The sequence below is a fragment of the Prionailurus bengalensis genome, chromosome D4 (assembly GCF_016509475.1).
Source record: "Prionailurus bengalensis isolate Pbe53 chromosome D4, Fcat_Pben_1.1_paternal_pri, whole genome shotgun sequence".
NCBI classification, from domain to species: domain Eukaryota; kingdom Metazoa; phylum Chordata; class Mammalia; order Carnivora; family Felidae; genus Prionailurus; species Prionailurus bengalensis.
The window spans coordinates 1129701-1149648 of NC_057359.1; the positions used below are offsets into that span (position 1 = coordinate 1129701).

At 49.1% G+C, this 19948-nt stretch overlaps 1 protein-coding gene across 1 annotated transcript in view; it reads left to right on the forward strand.

Annotated features, from left to right (window-relative positions):
* The window catches only part of WNK2 (WNK lysine deficient protein kinase 2), a 132458-nt gene that overhangs the window by 98166 nt on the left and 14344 nt on the right, over nucleotides 1–19948 (forward strand). The window contains 5 exon segments of the mRNA XM_043566746.1: nucleotides 1274–1485; nucleotides 2331–2519; nucleotides 3236–3334; nucleotides 8865–8909; nucleotides 10338–10597. Of these exon segments, the coding sequence (XP_043422681.1) occupies nucleotides 1274–1485; nucleotides 2331–2519; nucleotides 3236–3334; nucleotides 8865–8909; nucleotides 10338–10597 (805 nt within the window).

Here is a 19948-nt window from a genome sequence, read left to right on the forward strand (position 1 = left end):
CTGTACACTCTCACTTGGGGGTGGTCGCCCGGGGAGCCTGCAAGCCGCAGGAGTAAGGGGAACCAAGAGGCAGCCGCCCTCTCTGGGGTGGGGGGGGCTGTGTAGGGGTGGGGAAAAGGAGGGCGCGGGCCTGGGGTGGGGGTGGGGTGAATTGCAGAGGTTCCTCCAAGAGAGGAGTTTGGGTAGTCTGAGGAAGGGAAATCAGGGCTAACGAGTCTAGGCTCTTGCCTGGGAAGGGGCCCTGGGCTTTGAGGCACCTGCTGCAGGCCCTAGGGCAGGATCCTCAGATTGGGGGTCTCCCTAGGTCCTCCTGAGGCATCCCCCTGCCCTTCAACAGTGTCACCTCAAAATATCACCCCTTCAGAAGCTAACTTGATGCAACAGCACTTTGCTGGCTAGGGTCATCTTTCTGAGGTCTGGCAGGCATTGAAGATAGTGAAATCAGAACTTGCTTCCCATTGTCCAACCATGCAGCAGAAGATGGGTCAGGGCTGTGGCTGAGGGGCTGGGCCCCTGGCCTGGGCAGCCACGCCCATCGTACATCTGAGGGGCTGGCATCAGGCCCAGAGGGGCTGGCATCAGGCCCAGATGGCATGCAGGCGGGTGAGTGGGCAGGTGAGCAGTGGCTGGCGGCTGGGCCAGCGGGTCCCCAAGGGAGGGTCCTTCTCTGGCTTGTTCGAGAAACTTCCCTTGCCCACAGCTAGTAATTGCACCTGTGTCTTCATGGCAGCCTCACACCCGTGTGGCCAGGGGGTGGTGGTGTCTGTGCTGGGAGTCGCCACCCTTGCTCACGTGGGCATGCTCTCATCTGTGACGCCTCTCCTGCGGTTTCCCCACTCAGAGGAGGTGCCATTTATTTGCTGGAAGGGCTGAGGCAGCCTCTCAGTTCTGAATGCCGATCGTTTGCTCTTCCTTTGGGCTTGGGTGTCGGGTTTGTACTGCGAGCGTAAATGTGTGGGGTGGTTTGTGTCCCGCTCCCCAGCCACTCAAAGTGGCAGCGTCACGAGTCTAGACACCTGAACCCTCGCATCCCTTCGGGCTCTTCCTCCTATCTCTTGGTGGTGTTGGGGGTGTTCATGCAGGAGACCCCCGGTGGGGCCCACTTGGTCCTGATGGAGACCCAAAGTCTTCAGTGCCCCTGTTTCCTCGACGTGGTCCATCTGTCCTCGAGCCCCACTGCTCACACCCTTGCCATGCCCTGAGGGCTCTCCTGGATGGGCCTATGTGCCGGATCCGAGCAGGGTGCCCATCCGCCCTCCCTCCCCTCCCGCAGGCACCTGAAGGAGATCTCGGAGCTGCAGAGCCAGCAGAAGCAGGAGATCGAGGCCCTGTACCGCCGCCTGGGCAAGCCGCTGCCCCCCAACCTGGGCCTCTTCCACACGGCCCCTCCCGCCGGCCGCAGGAGGAAGAGCAGGAGCAAGCTGAAGGCAGGGAAGCTGCTCAACCCGCTGGTGCAGCAGCTCAAGGTCGTGGCCTCCAGCACAGGTCTGTGCCCTCCCGGCTCTGGCAGGCTGGGTCCGGGACCCGAGTGGGGCAGGCAGGAGGCAGGCGCCCGCACCCAGAAGAGCACTTCTTCGACCTCCTTTCACTGGAGCGGGAAGCCTTTGTAGGTGTGAAGGGCCGGGATGTCGCTGGGCCCACCCTGAGTGCGCAGGCCTGCTCTGGGGCCGTCAGCCGCCTGGGGACTCGTGTATGAGGCAGGAGGCGGTTCAGGGTCTCTCCCCCTCAGCCCACCTCCCTGCAGGGTGCCACCTGGCTCGGGGTGTTTCCTCTGGCCATTTCTCAGGCACCGGTCACCTGCTGAAAGTGAGGGTGGAGCAGCTGCCTTTTGGGGGGGGGGGATGGGGAGGACACCGGGCACCAAGGGTGCGCTGGAAACCCAGTGAGTTGGGATCCCCGGTGTGTGCCAGGTGGGAAGCCAGTCGAGAGCGGAGTGTGAGCCCACCCTCTCGGTATCAGGGATAACCCACGGGGTGCGTGTCCGTGAACTGCAAGAAGAGTTACACAAATTACACGAATTCCAGGACGATTCCTAAAGCCAAGTGGAAACTAGTCAGAGTGAGCAGGTCGTACAGGCCTCTTGAGCCCTGGTGTGCCTCTCCTGATGTGCCGTGGTCCTTGCACGGCGCTGGCGACTGGTGGAGGCTGTGGTCATTTTCTCTGATCTTCCTGACGCCCGCGCTCTGGTGACCGGGCCACGTGCTCAGTGCCTGCAGGGACTCCACTTCCCCAAGGTCACCCAGCAACGAGCAGGGAGGACAGATGCACCCCGCGCTGGCTGGTCTGACCCGCAGCGCCTCACTGTGCCTGTCACCCCTTATTCCCCCCAGGTCACTTGTCAGACTGCAGCAGAGCCCCTCCTGCTAAGGACCCTGCCCAAGCCGGGGCAGGGCCCGAAGCAGCTTCAGACCCGTGTGGGAAGGCAGTTCAGACCCAGCAGCCTTGCTCGGTGCGGGCCTCCCTGTCTGCAGACATCTGCTCCGGCTTAGCCACTGACGGAGGCGGAGCGCATGGCTCAGGTGATTCCCAGCTTGCCCGTCTCTGAGCATGCGCTAGCTGCGTAGGGCCCCTGTGGTGTCAGAGGGGCATGAGCGGCGGCAAGGGCCGCCCACAGCCTCTCGAGGATAAAAACCAGTAGAGGTAGCCTTTGAGTAAAGACAGTGGGTAGCCCACCCATCATCGAGTCTCGCTGTGTAAGGCTCAGAGGGAGGCGTGCTCTGCTAGAGCCGGCCCGGGGAAGGCGCCCGGACCCCCTGGTCACGTGTGGGGTGCGTGCTCTGCGCCGGTTCCCAGGCCCCCGCCTGCCCTGCCCCGCCCCACTGCCCACTACACACGGGTCCTTCCGTCAGGAGGGACGGCTAGGGGGATGAGGGCACGGCCCCTCGAGCTGGGAGTCCGCCTTGAGGAGGAAATGCTCATCACCTCGGCCGTGGGCGCAGTAGCCGCGTGAGGAGGGGCTCCGTCCCCGCCATCTCTGTCCAGAGAAGTCGCAGTGACCGCTGCTGGCGCCCACCCCCGCCCGCCCCGCACGCTCTCCCAGGGTCCGCTTCTCTTGTGCTCCAGCGGTGCCTCCTTTCCATTACGTGGTCGGCGGCTGTGGTCCTCCGGGCTGGGCTAGGTGGAGCCGTGGATGCTAAGTGACGAGGCTGATGTGGCTGGTGGTGTGTAGCAGGAATCCCAGAGACTGTACTTGATGCCTGTCTCTTTGTTTTCTTCCCTCTATATTCATTTGCAGGCTGGACGGTTTACCACCCAACGTCTGAGAGACTGACCTATAAGTCTAGTAGCAAACCTCGCGCTCGATTCCTCAGTGGACCCGTGTCTGTGTCCATCTGTCTGTATTTGTTCTTTGTATTTTATCACCTCCTGGCCCTTGGTTTCTCCCCGCCCCTCCCTGTCTTCATTGCCTTCCATACATTCTGTAGGCTGCCTCCCCCTCCCCACTGAAGTCACCTACTTAATGTCAAATACAGACCCCTGCCCGCACCCACCCTCTCGGCCCCAGAAAGCGCCAGTGCATGCCCTCGGCTCATGGCCGGCACTAAAAGCACGTGCGGCGGCTTGCCCACTCCTGGCCTCGGGCACCTGGCCCCCCAGACCCCCAAAGCGCTCTGCGTTTTTCTCCTCACTCGTTTGTTTAACTTATTTTTTATGTTGGACGTAGTTTTATTTCTGTTGCGATTGTGGTGCACATATACGTCCGCTGTCCCCAGTTCCAGTGACAACAAAAAGACAACCCTGGCCTTCTCTAGACGCATGGTGTGTTTCACACGTGTCTGGATTCTGAAGACATGCATGTAGTGAGCGGAGACAGTTCTAGAAGGTCACTGGAGGGTGTAACTTTTGTGCGAGGGCCACAACACAGCACTCGTTGCTGTTGCCCCACCCCCACGCCCTGCATGTGCAAAGGCTGAGAGAAAGGTGCTCCAGCTAGGTCGGCCCACCCCTCCCTCCACTCCGGTCACCTTGGGAACCCATCAGCGTCCCCAGAAAGCCCCAGCCTCCGCTGTGGCTGTCTCTCTGGCCTGGCCCCTCCTGGTCTCTAGCTGGAGCACTTTACTTGGTGTGCCCTCTCCTCCCACAGCCCTCAGACACGAAGTCAGCTACCCAGCTCCTCAGGGCTGTGCTCACCCAAACCTCCGTCCCGGTCACCCTCTGGCTCCTGGGATGCCCTGCTGGCACCCAGGACTCCTGTCCGGGAAGGGAGTGTCTGCTCAGGGCCGTCCAGAATTACTTCATCCCTTGGAACAATTGGAAAATGAATCCAAAGCTGTTTTGGTTTTCAGGTTTTTGTTTCTGAACACAAAAATTAAGCTTTCTATCAAATGGAAATGGTGGAAATGCTGGTTTGGGGCACGTGGCTTTTTGCTGGTACAATAAAGATACATTGTGTTTGTCAGGACCTGAGGCCACGTCCACAGTGGGCATTTGTTCCCATCAGAGGGGCCATGTCACCCTCCCCCAGGCAGGACAGGGTAGAGGCACAGAACCTCCTAGAGATTCCCAGGGACTGTTTAGTAACAGGTGCCCCACCTGAGCTGCTGGTTGGTTTTGAGCTGGTGGTGGGCAGGGGTGGGCAAGGTCTGAGTGCATCCTGCTCCCTGCATCACTTGCTGGCTCTTTTCTGTCCCAGTGTGCGTGGCTGTCTCCTGAGACCATGGCATCAGGGCACATGGGTCCCCAGGCATCTCCCGGTCACATGACTGACCGCGGCCTGCTGGGAACATGTGGGTCGGACACAGGAAGCAGGTTAGAGCAGGTGGTGCTTTCCCTGGGGTCCCCTGGTGTGAGTGATCAAGTGCCACATGCTCCTTCAAGGTTTGTGCCCACATGGTCCTGCATTCATTTTTAGGAGTTTTCATTTGTTTTACTGTTATTATTCCAAGATAAAAAAAAAATGGGGAGGCACAGCAAGGACAAATGGTCTAGCTTTTGTTTCCGTCTCTGTGGCTAAGAGGAAAGGGACATGTGAGGCATGGCTTGGTGGCACACGGGGCTCCTGGCCTGGGTGGACCTGATTTTAGGTGGTTGGGCCCAGTGCCCTTGCTGTTTTCACAACAGCCCTCTGCAGGCACGCCTTGGCTGAGCTCTTTGCTGTCCTGGCCACGGTGTGGCCCCCACAGGCCCTGGCCCTGGGGGCATGTGAAGGTGTGTCCTTCCATGCCCAGTGCCCTGGTGTCCGCCCAGCCTGCCAGCCTACTCCTGGAGCTGGAGCTGGCTGGTTCCTGGGTTACTAGGGAGCTCGGAGGCCTGAGGAGACCACAGGCACCTGTGAAAGTCTGGAGGAAAAAGTCTGGTCGCAGCCCTGAGGGCTGAGAGGTGGCAGAGAGGAGGTCTGAGGCGCAGGGCTGTGGGAAGACCCTGAGGGTGGGGGCCTGGTCCTGGAGTCCAGGTCAGCAGCAGGGGGAGGGCTGCAGCTGTGGGCTCATCTGGCCTGACCTGCAGGAAGAGATGAAGGCTAGAGGTTTTCTGTTTGCCGCCTTGCACCGAATAGGAGACCAGGCTCTAGGAAAACAAAATCTTGGTTAAGTTCTGAAGTACACAAAGAAGGTCCCCAATTGTGTGACACTCAGAGACCATGAGAGCATCCAGGCTGGGTCAGAGATGAGCAGGGGTGGAGGCGCAGGCAGCTGCAGGTGACTAGGAGGGGACCCCTCATGGGACAGGCATTCAGCCCCAGGAAGGAGAGCGTGCAGAGAGCGAATCCTGGGCGCTGCCTCGGGTGGGCACGTGGACAGGCCCACCATTGGGAGGGAAGGGCCCACGGTAGCACAGACGGGGTGAAACCCTGGGCAGACCCCTCCTTGTGGCCAATGGAAGGTTTGGGGAAACTCAGGGAGCATGTTTTGGGATTCAGAGGCTGTGGTCGGGTCGCAGCAGTGTCTGGGGTCAGAAGCTGGTGTCAGACCTGTTGGCCCTCCTTCTCTCTGGCTCCAGTCCACGCAACTGGATTAGATGCCGATGCTTCTGGAGCCTCTCTGCACACAGACCTTTGGGGTCTGCTTTGTTATGTTCTCACGTGTCCCATCAGCCTGTCATCCATGCCACAGCAAGTCTGTCTCCGGGACACCCGAGGAGGCTGCCACTGCGTGGCTGCCAAGGCCCTGTCCTCACCCTTCCTGGGGGGACCTGCTGCAGGGGTGTGGGAGAGGGCCTTCGGGCAGGGGAGGGCAGCCAAGAAGGAGGCCACCCCCCATGGAGGCCTCCCCAGGCTGGACTGTCCCTGGGGCCGTCACCCCAGGGCAGGGCAGAGCCGGGATGCGTCCCGTTTCATGCTTCAAGGACAAGTTTTGGCACTTTGCTCAGCAGTGCGAGGACTTGGTGGCTCATTCCAAAGAAGCCCTGAGTGGCATTTTGGTGCTGGTTGCTCATTTTGTTTCCGGTGCCAGATCCAAATGTCTAACGCCACTGGTCCGGGGGAAGGACCCGTGGGTGGGAGGCATGCCTCTTGTCATGTGGCAGGCAGGGGCTGCTGTCCCCGAAGCTCCCTGTGAGCCTCATCGGTTGTCTGAATGCTGTGGTAAAAAGCAAGTGTGATGGCCACTGGGCTGGCCCACTTCTTAAGAGATCTGTCCGTGGCAGATACCTTTGAGGCATCCGCCTGGAAGCCCGGTGAGGGTGTGGATGCTGGCAGGGCTGGTTGTCCTTGCCTGGGGAGGGATTTAGTGGGGGGGGGGGGGGGGGAGGGCTTCCTGAACGAGGCCTGGGCACTGCATGAGACTCCTGGCCCGGTGGGATGTGTGTGCAGCATGAGGACAGGACATGGTGTCATCCTGTGTGTTGCCCATTCAAAGCCTGGGAGAACAGCTGGGAGAGGCCGCGTGGCTCTCCACCTCCACCCCTAACCACCCGGAAACTTCTCCAAGTAGTTCTGGGGCCTTGAAGTTGGCTCTTCCCAAGACCTTGGCTAAGGACAGTAGTCCTGCAGGGAGGGGAGACCTGCCCTCATGCCCCCTGTGGGTTTCCTTTGGGTCCCATGTATCCCCAGCACCCTTGCAATGCTGCCTTGTAGCCTGACGGAGGGGAAGAGAGGAGGGCTGGGTGGAGGCACATTCATCAGCCATCTGTGTGGTGGGCTTCAAGGGCAAGGCACTGGGGAGGAGACTCAGGGGACCCCCGAGGAGGGACAGGGCTGTGGTGTGAGTGAGGGCCGGTCATCAGACCTATGGCCTGTGCCTGGCCACACCTCTGCACTGCACTGGCTGCCATGACGCTGACGTGAAGGGCGCCGAATCCGGTTGGTCTTTGTTTAAAGGTTCACCTTGAGGGCAGGGAGTGTGCTCTGGTCCCTGTGGGCCGCGTCTAGTGAGGGTGTGGAGGCCTCTGTGGGCCAGTATTGCTCTCCAGTCCGAGCATGGTGTCTGGTGGCCAATGGCCTTGGCTCTGGGGTCCCAGCGAAGTCTGGGGCCCTGATCACGGGCCCAGGCTTCCTCTGGTGGTTCCCGGCAGGCAGCTCCTGTGGCTGCCTGAGTGTTCCTGTCATGAGGATGGCGGGAATCAGCCCCGAAAGAATCCTCTTTTGTCAGGCTGTGGGGACCTGGCTGGCCAATTGATTCCATGTCCTGGTGCTGCAGAGACCCAGAGGGAGCTACAACCACAGGATCCAGACAGGGAAGTCTGTGCCTTAGCTGGGGCCCCGCACAGTCATAGAGCTTGGGACCCTCGTTCCCTTGTGCTGTGGAGCCCCCCCGAGGGCCCTGTGCTCCCAGTAGGGTTCCACGTCAGGACACAGACCAGCAAAGGCCCTTCACTGCTGCTACCAAGGGACGACCGGCCTGGACCACTCCTGCCCAGCCCTTTTGTTTTTATTTGCACATTACAGACCCCACCAGAACATCACCTCCCTTTCCACCACATCAGCCTCTGAGCACACACGGGATAAACCGAAAAAAAAAAACGACTCAGCTGGAGCCTGGGCCGACCTTTGTGCTCTGCTCACACCCAGAGGCGGTGGCGTCTTACCTTCCTCGGCAAGGGTGCAGGGCACCCTCAGGAAGCGTTCTGCTCTGGCAAGGGCCTGGGGCAGGAGCACAGACCCTCTGTGATAGCGTAGCCTTGCTGAGTGACCTTGGGGACTCCTGAGCTGTCCTTGCCTGTCCCATTGTGCCTGCCCCGCCCCCTGAAGGGCCAGCTTGTCTGCCCTCCAAGCGGGCACTGACCATCAAGTTGTGCCAGACACCACGGACAGCCCCTGGGACCGCAGGGCCTGGCGCTTAGTGGTGGTCTCATGACAAGCCTCACCCTGTTCTGGTGGACGTGGGCTACCAGGTGAGGCAGCAGCGTTGCAGAAACTTGGGTCCAGCCCTGATTCCCACCTCTGTAGATAGGTGCCCTCTGTGTCCACCACTGGTCTGGTCAGGGAAGCTGCCTGGGATCTGGGATTGGCCTCAAACCTGCAAAACAATGTATCTTTTTGCACTTGGAAAACAAACCTCCCATGGGCCTAGCTTCCAGGCAAAGCCGGTGGCTCCACTGAGCTCTCCTGGCTGACTTTTAGTGGGTTTTCTGCCTCGATCTGCAGTGGGGCTGCAGAAGCCTTTTGTTTAAAAACCAAGTGGTATGCTTTGCTTTTTTTGTTTTTTGTTTTCCTTTTTTTTTTTTTGAATACGCTTTGAAAGACACACTCACTTCTACCTGAAGCTTGGGGCCTGGTCCTGCACCTGAGCCCCTCGGCGAAGTTCACGTGAGCCCGCACACTGACTCGCGGTCACCCGGTTAGCCCAGGTGGCCAGTCCCCTCTCTGAATCGCTGGCCTCTGCTCCTCCTTGCACACTGATGACTTGTGCTTAGTGTGGTGGCCTGTCCCCCGTGTGTGCTGTCCTGCCTAACCCTGTGGTCTTGTGTCGTTTCTTCTTCCCTTGCAGGGTCTGCCCTGAAGCGTCTCTGTCTAGGCAAAGAGCACAGCAGTCGTAATTATCGGGTTTTTTACCCCTTGTCCGCTCTCCATCGCATGGGCTTTCATGTGGCTAGTGCGCATCGGGGGCTCCATGGCCGGCGGGCGGGCGTGCTTGCATCTGCTCCGCGCCCACCCACCCAGGGCACCGCTTTCCCTCGGCCTGGAGGGAAAGCGACCCGTGGGTGCCCCCTCACGTCTCCATAGCTCCTAGAGTCTGCGTGTCCTGGCCGGTTGACATGCACTCTCCTTGCCCGGAATGTCCACACGTTACCAATCATTAATTGGCTCCTTTTCCAAAACCGTAGGAATGAGTGTGTCCTTGAAGTGCTAAAGATGAGTGTCCCCGAGGAGAGATGCCGGGATGAAATGGGTATCAGTCCACCTGGGCCGCCCACCACCCTCACCTTACACCATATTTTTTTTTCTCCTTTTTTCTTTTCTGGCTGAAACATTCATGTAGAAATAGCTCTGTGTATGTAAGATTCCATCACTAATGTTTAACTGTTTGTGTCTGTGCTTTTTCATTGCTAGCTACTGTGACTACATTTTGTAACGGCTTGTTTGAAGAGATGGTCATTATGCTGCTTTTTTGATGCGGAAAAATTTTAAATTGGCTTATGCAGAATTGCCAACCAGAAACTGTATATTGCGGTGGGGTCAGGGCACAATTTAAAAAGAATTAAAAAGTCCCATTTTGGTCACTTAAAAATAATCTTCCAGTGAAGTGCGTGAGTGTGATGTCTTCACCAAGCTCCACCTGAACCGCAGCCCCCAGGCCTTCCTGGCAGCTGGGCCTCCTGGTTCCTGCTCCACCCCACAGATGGCTCCGAACTTGGGGGCCCACGGTGGAAGGTTTTGAGTGTTTGTACCCTTTAGCAATACCTTCCCTACATGTGCTGGTGAGGAGAGGCACAGTTTTGTGTCTTAAATTCGAAACCGCTAAGCCACTAACATTCTTGCACAGGCATGCTGACGACCCAGCCTACTTAGCATTTTCCCTTTTCCCTTTGCTGGGTGGACAGCAGGAGCTGCCTTAGGCTGAGCACTCAGCCTGCAGCATTGACACGTTTCCCTGGAGTCCTTGTGTTCGAGTGCAAAGGCCTTGGGATTTTGCCCCCAGTTTTCTGAGCCTCCTCACGTAGGAGTCTGGGGGTCCTAGGCAGCGTGGGCACAGAGTGGATGCTGAGTAAGCCTGCCAGCTGCTTGGGTCCTGTCCTCTGGCCCAGCTCAGAAGGGTGACAGCTGCCTAGCATAGCCTGGTCCCCTGTGGCCTGTGAAAATGTTCCAAAGTGTATAAAACTGGCACATGGGCCCCAAGATGCAGACCATCTCCTGAAGCAAGGTGTTGCCTGGCCTAAGCAAGACCACTGTATGAAAGACTGCAGCTGGCCGGTGGCGCTGTGTGCAGTGTCACCAACCTGGCATGTGTGTACTTCCCCAGGGTCTTCCACCAGCAGCCTGGTCCCGGGCCCTGAGCCGGGCCCCCAGCCCACCTTGCACGTCCAGGCACAGGCGAACAACAGCAACAACAAGAGAGGCACCTTCACGGATGACCTGCACAAGCTGGTGGACGACTGGACGAGCAAGACGGTGGGGACCACCCAGCTGAAGCCCTCGCTCAACCAGCTGAAGCAGACTCAGAGGCTACACGGCATGGAGGCCCCGGCGGGCTGGTCCCCAGCCACTGGCGAGACACGGGCTGTAAGTGGGGCGCTGCGGGCACAGGCCACCCAGGCGGAAGAGACGGGGTGGGAGCGGCCCCCGGCGTCGGGTGCTAGTTCTGGCGCACCCAGCCTGTGTGGGGCACAGTGAGGAACTGCCATCCGGTGCTCTGTCCTGCGATGCCTTCCTGTGACAGGGCTAGGCTGACTTGACAGCCTCCCTGGAAGAGCGTTCCCTTCTCGGTCTCGAGGAGCCTGTGCAAGATTGTGTTGCTTCTTCCTGAAGTGTTTAGCAAAGTTCACTGGTGAGTCCATCTGGCCTGGGAGTCCAGTTTTGGAATCAGGGAAGTTTCCCCTGTGACCTTTTATTTTGAAAAATTTCAAACATACGGAAGTGTCGGAAATTGCACAGTGAACTTTAGTTTGCCCCTGGCTGCATGCTGTGGCTGACATTTTGCTGTGTTTCTCACACATCTCTCCATCCCCTCAGGGTAAAGTTTTCCTTACGGATTCAATTTCTTTGATACTTTTAGTGCGATTGGATTTTCTGTTTTCTCTTTCTGTTAAGCCCTGCTTTTCTAACATTTGGTAGATACCTAAATTTATCTTAAGTTTTCAAATTAGTTGGCATGGAGCTGCTCATAATATCCTGTCTTCACAATTTGCAGTGATGTCTTATTTTTCACTTCTGATGTTGGTGAGTTCCCCCAGCCTCCTCGTGCAGCTTCCTTAGGAGTTCATAAATTTTATTAGCCTTCTCAAAGAAGTCGTTTTGGCTTTGATGGTATTCTTTATGTGTCACCAGTTTCTCTTCTTATTATCTCCTTCCTTCTTTCTATGTTTGGGCTACTGTGTAAGTTCTAGAAAGTTTCTTGAGATGTGCAGGTCATTGATTACTGGTCTTTCCTGTTTAATAATATAGACATTCAATCTATAAAAATTTCTCCCGTGGTTCTAGCTGCATCCTAAAGGTTTTGCTGTGCAGCATTGCAGTTTGAACTATTTTGTAATTTCCACTGTGGTTTGAAGTAATATAGTTATTAATTTTCTCACTTTTTAGCCCAAGTGCACTGTGATAAAAGAACAAACTTCTGGTGTTTTTGGTCCTTTAAAATTTGCTGGGCCTGGCTCTTTGGCCCAGTTGTCAATCAGTCTTGCCTGCAGCTGCCCCAGTGCTTGAGGCAGCTTCCGCATTCCGGCCACACACACTGTGCCCTGGCCTCCCTGTATCCTCTGAGTGGCGAGTGACAGTGGCTCCCTTCTGACAGCCGCAGCCCTGACTCCTCAAACCCACTCTCTGTTATCCTTTGGCAGAGTTGACAGCCCTGGAGGGTCTCTTCCCTGAGCCCCAATGGGCGAGAGTCTGCTTGGCTATCTGGACTCTAGCGCATGGAGTACCTGTGCAGGGCTGTGCCCCATCTGTCAGCTCGCTAAGCCCCTTGTTCTAATGGCTTAGATTCTTAACAGGATTTTTTAAAACATTTTTTTTTTACTGTGGTAAATCTATATAACATAAAATTTACCATTTTAGTCATTTTTAAGTGTTCAATTCGGTAGTATTCAGTACATACACAGCGGTGTGTGAACATTATCACTATCCGTTTGTATAACTTCATCATCCGAAATAGAGAACTCATTAAGAAATAACTCTCGAGTCTCCACCTCTGGTCTGCTAGTTTTGCAGCCTATGTTAACTTTTTTTCTACTTTCTATGAATTTGACGACACTAAGCACCTCATTTAAGTGGAATCATATAGTATTTGCCCTTTGCTGTCTGGCTTATTTCACTTAGTACAGTGTTTACAAGGTCCAGTCATGCTGTAGCAGAACTTTACTCTTTTGGGGAAAGAAAAGTAGATGGGGAATATGATCAGTAATATTGTGGTGAGCATTTTGAGATGTATATATATATATATCTTGATTCATTATGTTGTATATGTTAAACTAATTTAATATTTTATGTCAGCTATACTTCAAAGTTTTTTTAAAAAGTCCTTCATTTTCCCCAATTTTTTAAATTGTAAAATACACGACATAAAATTTGCCATCTCAACCATCTTTAAGTGTCACTTGAAGTGCATTAAGCATTAATATTGTTGTTCAACCATCACCACCGTGCATCTCCAAAATTTTTTCATCTTGCAAAAATGAAACTCTGTCCTTATTGAAAAAGAACTCCCATTCCCCTCCCCCTTCCTCAGTCCCTGGAAACTACCACTCTACTTTCTGTCTCTATGGATTTGACTCCTGTTGGTCTCTCTATAAAGTGGGATCCTACACTACTTGTTTTTTTTGGTCTGGCTTATTTCACGCAGCATAACGTCTTCAAGGTTCATCCGTCCTGTAAGTGGTGTCAGAATTTCCTTCCTTTTTAAGGCTGAGAACTATTCCAGTGTACGTTGATAACCACATTTTGTCCATTTATCTGTTGATGGACACTTGGGTTGCTTATACCTATTGGCTACTGTGAGCAATGCTGCCGTGAACATAGGTGTGCAAGTATCTCTGAGTCCCTGCTTTCAATTCTTTTTAAAGAATACCCAGAAGTAAAATCACTGGATCATATAATAATACTATTTGTAACTTTTTGAGGAATTGCAGGCTGTTTCTAGTAGCTGCGCCACTTTACATTCCTGCCAGCAGTACAACAGGGTTCCAGTTTCTCCTCATCCTTGCCAATACCTTGTACTTTCAGATTTTTTTTTTAAATAGCCATCCTGATACCACAGTGGTATCTCACTATGGTTCTCACTAGCATTTCCCTAATGATCAGGGATTTGAGCCTTTTTTCATGTGCTTACTGGCCATTTGTACATCTTCCTTAGAGAAATAGCAGTTCAAGTCTTTTGCCCATTTCTTAATTATTTGTCTTTGTTTTTAAGTTTTAAGGAGTTCTCTGTATATTCTGGATTTTAATCCCTCATCAGATATGTGATATGCAAATACTTTTCTCATTCTAGGAGCTGTCTTTTTACTCTGTGGACAGTGTCTCTTGATGCACAAGTTTTTAATTTTCATGAAGACCAATTACCTGTTTTTGTTGCTCATGTCTTTGGTGTCATACCCAAGAAATTATTGCCAGATCCAATGTTGTGAAGCCTTTCCCCTCTTTCCTTCTAAGAGTTTAATAATTTTAGCTGTTATGTTTAGGCCTTTTATCCACTTTGGTTAATTTTTGTCTGTGGCGTTAGATAAGGGTGCAGTTTCATGCCTTTGCATGTGGGTAACCAGTTTTCCCAATACCATTTGTTGAAAAGACTATCCTTTCCCCATTGGATGGTCTTAGTACTCTTGTTGAATATGAATGGACTATATTTGCAAAGGTTTATTTCTAGGGTCTCTGTTCTATTTTATTAGTGTATATGTCTATCCTTTTTCCAGTATCACATTGTTTTCATTTCTGTAGCTTTGTAGTTAAGTTTCAAAATCAGGGAAGTATGAGCCCTCCAACTTTGTTTCTCTTTCTCAATATTGTTTTGGTTATTGTGGGTCCCTTGAGAATCCATATGAATTTTAGGATGGGTTTTTGTATTTCTTAAAAAAAAAATGCCATTGGGAATTTAGTAGTGATTGCATTGAATCTGTAGATCACTTTGGGTAATATTTGATGGTAACAGTGTAAGTCTTCCAATCCATGAACATGTGATGTCTTTCCATTTATTTATGTGTTTTTAAAAAAATGTTTATTTACTTTAGAGAGAGAAAGAGTGCATGAGTGGGGAAAGGGCAGAGTGAGAAGAGGACAGAAGATCTGAAGGGGGCTCTGTATTGACAGCAGAGATCCTGATGCAGGGCTCGAACTCCCAACCTGTGAGATCATGACCTGAGCTGAAGTCAGATGCTTAACCAACTGAGCCACCCAGGCACCCCTATTTATGTCTTCTTTAATTTCCTTTGGGAGTGTTTTGTAGCTTTCAGTGTGTAAGTCTTTCAACTCCTTGAAGTTATTCCTAAACATTTTATTACTTTTATGTTACTGTAAATGTAATTGTTTCCTTGATTTCTTTTCAGATTGTTCACTGTTAGTGTCTAGAAATGCAGCCGACTTTGTACCCTGCATCTTTGCTGAATTCATGGATTAGTTTTGTATGTGTGTGTTCTTTAGGGTTATCTACTTATAAGATTATGTCATCTCTGAACAAGGATGATTTTACTTCTTCCTTTCCAGTTTGGATGCCTTTTTTTTCCTTGCCTAATATCTCTGGCTACAGTTTTTAATATTATATTGAACAGAAGTGGAAAAAAACAGGTATCCTTTTCTTGTTCTTGACTTTGGAGGAAAAGCTTTCAGACTTTCACCATTAAGTATATGAGTATGTAATGTTAGCTGTGGGTTTTCATATGTGGTCTTTATCGTATTGAGGGAGTTCTATTCTGTTCATAGTTTGTTGAGTGCCTTTATCATGAAAGAGAGTTGGATTTTGTCAAATACTTTTTCTGCATTAATTGAGAGGATTGTAGGTTTCTTTATCCTTCATCTTGTTAATGATGTATTACATGGATTTTTAGTTAAACCACCATTGCATTAATTCCTAGGATAAATCCCACCTGGTCATGGTGTATATACTCCTATTGTGCTACTGAATTAAGTTTGCTAATGTTTTATTGAGGATTTTTGCATCAATATTCATTGGGGTATCAGTCCATAATTTTCTTGTGATGTATTTATCTGGCCTTAGTGTCAAGATAATGCTGGTCACAAAAAATAAGTTTATTCCTATTCAACTTTTGGAAGAGTTTGAGAAAGATTGCTGTTAATTCTTCTTTAAAAGTTTGGCTTCTCTTTGTTGAGGTTTTTGATTACTAATTCAATCTCATTACTTGTTACATGTCTAGTTCAGTTTTCTATTTCTTCTTGAGTCAGCTTTGGTAGTTTCTATGTTTCTAGGGATTTTTATATTTCATGTAAATATTTAGTTTGGTAGCTAAAACTTCGTCAGTTTGTTAATCTTTTCTAAGAACCAACTTTTGGTTTCATTTTTAATTCATTTGCTTTAATTTTTCTTTATGACCTCCTGTTCTCTTTTATATGGTATACAGTTATTGATTTAAAATTTTTAATGTAGGCATTTATAGCTATAAACTTCCTTCTGAGAACTTCTTTTGCTTTATCTCATAAATTTTTATGTGTTCTGTTTTCATTTGTCTCAGTTATTTTCTCATTTCCGTTGTGATTATATCTTTGATCCTTTGGTTAAATATGTGTTTCATTTCTGCATATATGCCAGTTTTCTAGTAATTTTGTTATTATTGATTTCTAATTTTATTCATTGTGTTAGAAAAGATACTTTGTATGATTCGGATCTTTTCAGGTTTGTACTGTATTTATATATTTTGTGTTTATTTTATTTATTAAGACTTGTTTTGTGGCCTAACATGAGGCCTATTCTGGGGATCTTTTACATACACCTAAAGAAAAGGGATTCTACTCTTGTTGGATAGTTTTGTTAGTGCTAATTGGCTTATGGGAGCTTCCTTAGGTCTGTTCTTAGTGATCTGTCCTGTTGTTCTTTATTAAAAATGGAGTATTAAAGTCTACAATGGCTAGTGTAGAACTGTCTTGTTTCTCCTTTCAGTTCTACATTTGCATCATATAATTTGGGGTGTGTTTTTAGATAAATATATATTTATAATTATTACATCTTGATGGATCAAAACTTTTATCAATATATGATCTTTGTCTTTTTACATAACCTTTTTTGACCTAAAATAAGTTTTGCCTGGCAGTAAAGTTACCCACCCCAGCTCTCTTTTTCCATCCTTTTGCTTGCAACTTCTTTGTGTCTTTGTAGCTAAAGTGAGTCTCTGGTAGATAGCAAATAGATTGACCATGCATTTTTAACTATTCTGCTAATCTCTGCTTATTAATTGGAAAATTTTTAAGTCTATTTACTTATTTTGAGAGAGAAACACAAGCAGGGGGAGGGACCGAGAGAGAGGGAGAGAGAGAATCCAAAGCAGGCTCGGCACTTGACAGTGCAGAGCTTAATGCAGGACTCAAACACATAAACTGTGAGATCATGACCTGAGCTGAAACCAAGAGTCAGAAGCTTAACTGACTGAAAAAGCCAGGCACCCCTTAATTGGAAAATTTAATACATTTACATTTAAAGTAATTATGAATAAGGAATTATGACATTTAACGATTTTTTTTCTGTATGTCTTACAGGCTTTTATTTCTCAATCCTCTCATTATTGCCTTTAAAAAATTTAGTTGGTTCTTTTGTATTGTGTAACTTTTATTCCCTTCCTCTTTACTTTTTTTGGTATATATTTTAGTTGTTTTCTAATTGGTTCTCACAGGGATTACAGTTAACACCTTAAACTTACAATGACCTAGTTTGAATAATACTTTGTTTCAATAGTATATAAACACTCTGCTCCTATACATCTCCATCTCTTCCTCTTTGTATTTTACCCCCACTGTGTGCCCAATACGTGTGCCCAATAATGTAGATTTATTATTTCTGTATAGTGTATTTGCTTTTTAAATCACATAGGGAAAAAAGGAATTAAAACCACAAGTATAGTATATTTATGTAGTTACCTAATTTATTTCTTTATAATGGCTTCAAATTGCTGTGTATTATTCTCTCTCACTTCAGCATTCCTGGTTAGGCAGACTTTTTAGTAACAACTTCTCTTAGATTTTGTTTACCCAGGAGTCTTAGTTTCTCCTTCATTCTTGAAGAATCATTCTTTCTGTTGGATATAGAATTCTTGGCTGAAAGTCTTGTCTTTCTGAACTTCAGGTATTTTTTTTTCTGCCCTCTCTCTCTCTTGAGACTCCCATAGTGTATACATTGGCTAGCTTAACAGTATCACACAGATCCTTCAGGCTCTGTATATGTTTGTTCATTCCTTTTTCTTTCTGTTCCTCATACTGGGTAATTCCAACTTGATCTCAATGTTTGCTGTTTGCTCAATGATCTCAAGTTTGCTGATTCTTTATTTGCTACTCAAATCTGCTGTTGAGCCCCTCTAGTGGATTTTTAATTTTCTTATATTTTTCAGTTCTGATATTTCTATTTGGTTCCTTTTATAATTTGTCTTTTTATTGATATTCTCATAATGTTCTGCCTGATTTTCCTCATTTCAGTTTGTCCATGGTTTCCTTTAGATCTTTGAGCATACTTTTAAGTTTGCTTATTTATTTTGAGAGAAAGAGACAGCGCAGGCAGGGGAGAGGCAGAGAGAGTCCCAAGCAGGCTCTGCAGTGTCAGTGCAGAGACCAATGTGGGGGCTTGAACTCCTGAACCATGAGATCGTGACCTGAGCTGAAATCAAGAGTCGGATGCTTTGGGAATGCAAGCTGGTGTAGCCATTCTGGAAAACAGTATGGAGGTTCCTCAAAAAACTAAAAATAGAACTACCCTACGACCCAGCAATTGCACTACTAGGCATTTATCCACGGGTTACAGGTGTGTTGTTTCGAAGGGACACATGCACCCCCATGTTTATAGCAGCACTGTCAACAATAGCCAAAGTTATGGAAAGAGCCCAAATGTCCATGGATGGATGAATGGATAAAGAAAATGTGGTATATATATATATATACAATGGAGTATTACTTGGTAATCAAAAAGAATGACATCTTGCCATTTGCAACTACATGGTTGGAACTGGAGGGTATTATGCTAAGTGAAATTAGAGAAAGACAAAAATTATATGACTTCACTCACATGAGGACTTTAAGATACAAAACAGATGAACATAAGGGAAGGGAAACAAAAATATTAAAACAGGGAGGGGGACAAAATAGAAGAGACTCATAAATATGGAGAACAAACTGAGGGTTACTGGAGGGGTTGTGGGAGGGGGGATGGGCTAAATGGGTAAGGGGCACTAAGGAATCTACCCCTGAAATCATTGTTGCACTATATGCTAACTAATTTGGATATAAATTTTAAAAAATAAAAAATAAAATAAATATTTAAAAGAGTCAGATGCTTAACTGACTGAGCCATCCAGGCACCCCTCTTTGAGCACAGTTAAAACATCCACTTTAAAGTCCTTAGTCCATGAGGCGCCTGGGTGGCGCAGTCGGTTAAGCATCCGACTTCAGCCAGGTCACGATCTCACGGTCCGTGAGTTCGAGCCCCGCGTCGGGCTCTGGGCTGATGGCTCAGAGCCTGGAGCCTGTTTCCGATTCTGTGTCTCCCTCTCTCTCTGCCCCTCCCCCGTTCATGCTCTGTCTCTCTCTGTCCCAAAAATAAATAAACATTGAAAAAAAAAAAAAAAAGTCCTTAGTCCAATGTCTAGCCTTTCTCAAGGACAATTTCTGTTAATTTTTTCCTTTTAATGGGCTGTACTTTTCTGTTTCTCTGTATGATCTGTGATTTCTTGTTGAAAACTAGGCATTTGCATATTATAATTAATAACTCTGGAAATTAGATTCTCCTCTTTTCCAGTATTTGCTGGTTTTGTTTGTTGAAGGCTTAGGTTATATTAGCTTGAGATTTGCTTGAATATCAGGAGCTTAAACACCTCTCCCAGTCTTTACAGATTGACTCAGGGCTAGGAGGACTCCTTGAACGCTTAGCCAGGCCATTTACAATTTGCCTATGCCTTCACTTTTGCTTGCATTGAATAGTGGTGAGAGCTTAGAGTTTTCTGAGTCGATTGTGTGTGTGACAGAGAGAGAGGGAGAGAGAGAGAGAGACAGTGTATTCTGCCTTGGACATGCACATGGCTCTCTAAATTCCCCAGCACACACATACTTTTCAGTACCCTCATTTCCCAAAGGAACTCTCTCCCATGCTTTCCTACTCAGGCTTTTAGGCAATCTATGTGTATCTTGTTTGTAATCTTTGGCCCCAAGCAACTGCAGATTTTTAAGTTGCCTTACGATGTTTTTGAGCAATACCTGCCACTTTTCTACCCTTAGAGAATTCCAAATATATGCAGACAGATATGTGCATCTTGTGTCAGTCCTTCAGGTGGCCTTTACACAGGATATAATAGACATACACAATAAATTGTGAGTGAGAGCTCTGCTCCCTCTGGAACCAAGGGCCAGGCTCCCACACTGGAAACACAGGCTGCCCTCTTCAAGGCAGTTGTAAAGCTAGGAAGCGGGGAGGGCCAGGGGCCAGTAAAAACACCACAGTGCTTTCCAGCTTCTAAATATTTGCTTTTTTCTTGATTTGTCTTTTACTTCTATTTCATTGCCATAAACCTTTAACTGTTTTCTGGAGTTCTGATAAAGTTAGTTTTGTTGGTTTCTGGTTGTCTTTTCACCATTTCTGTGAAGGCATGGAAGTTTGAAGCTGCCTACTCCTTCATTTTCCTTATGTCATTCTTGCTGAGATTTGTGTGTTTTTGAATATTCTTTCAGTTATTGAAAGAGGAATGAAAAAAATTTCCCACTATGGTGTGGACTTGTATATTT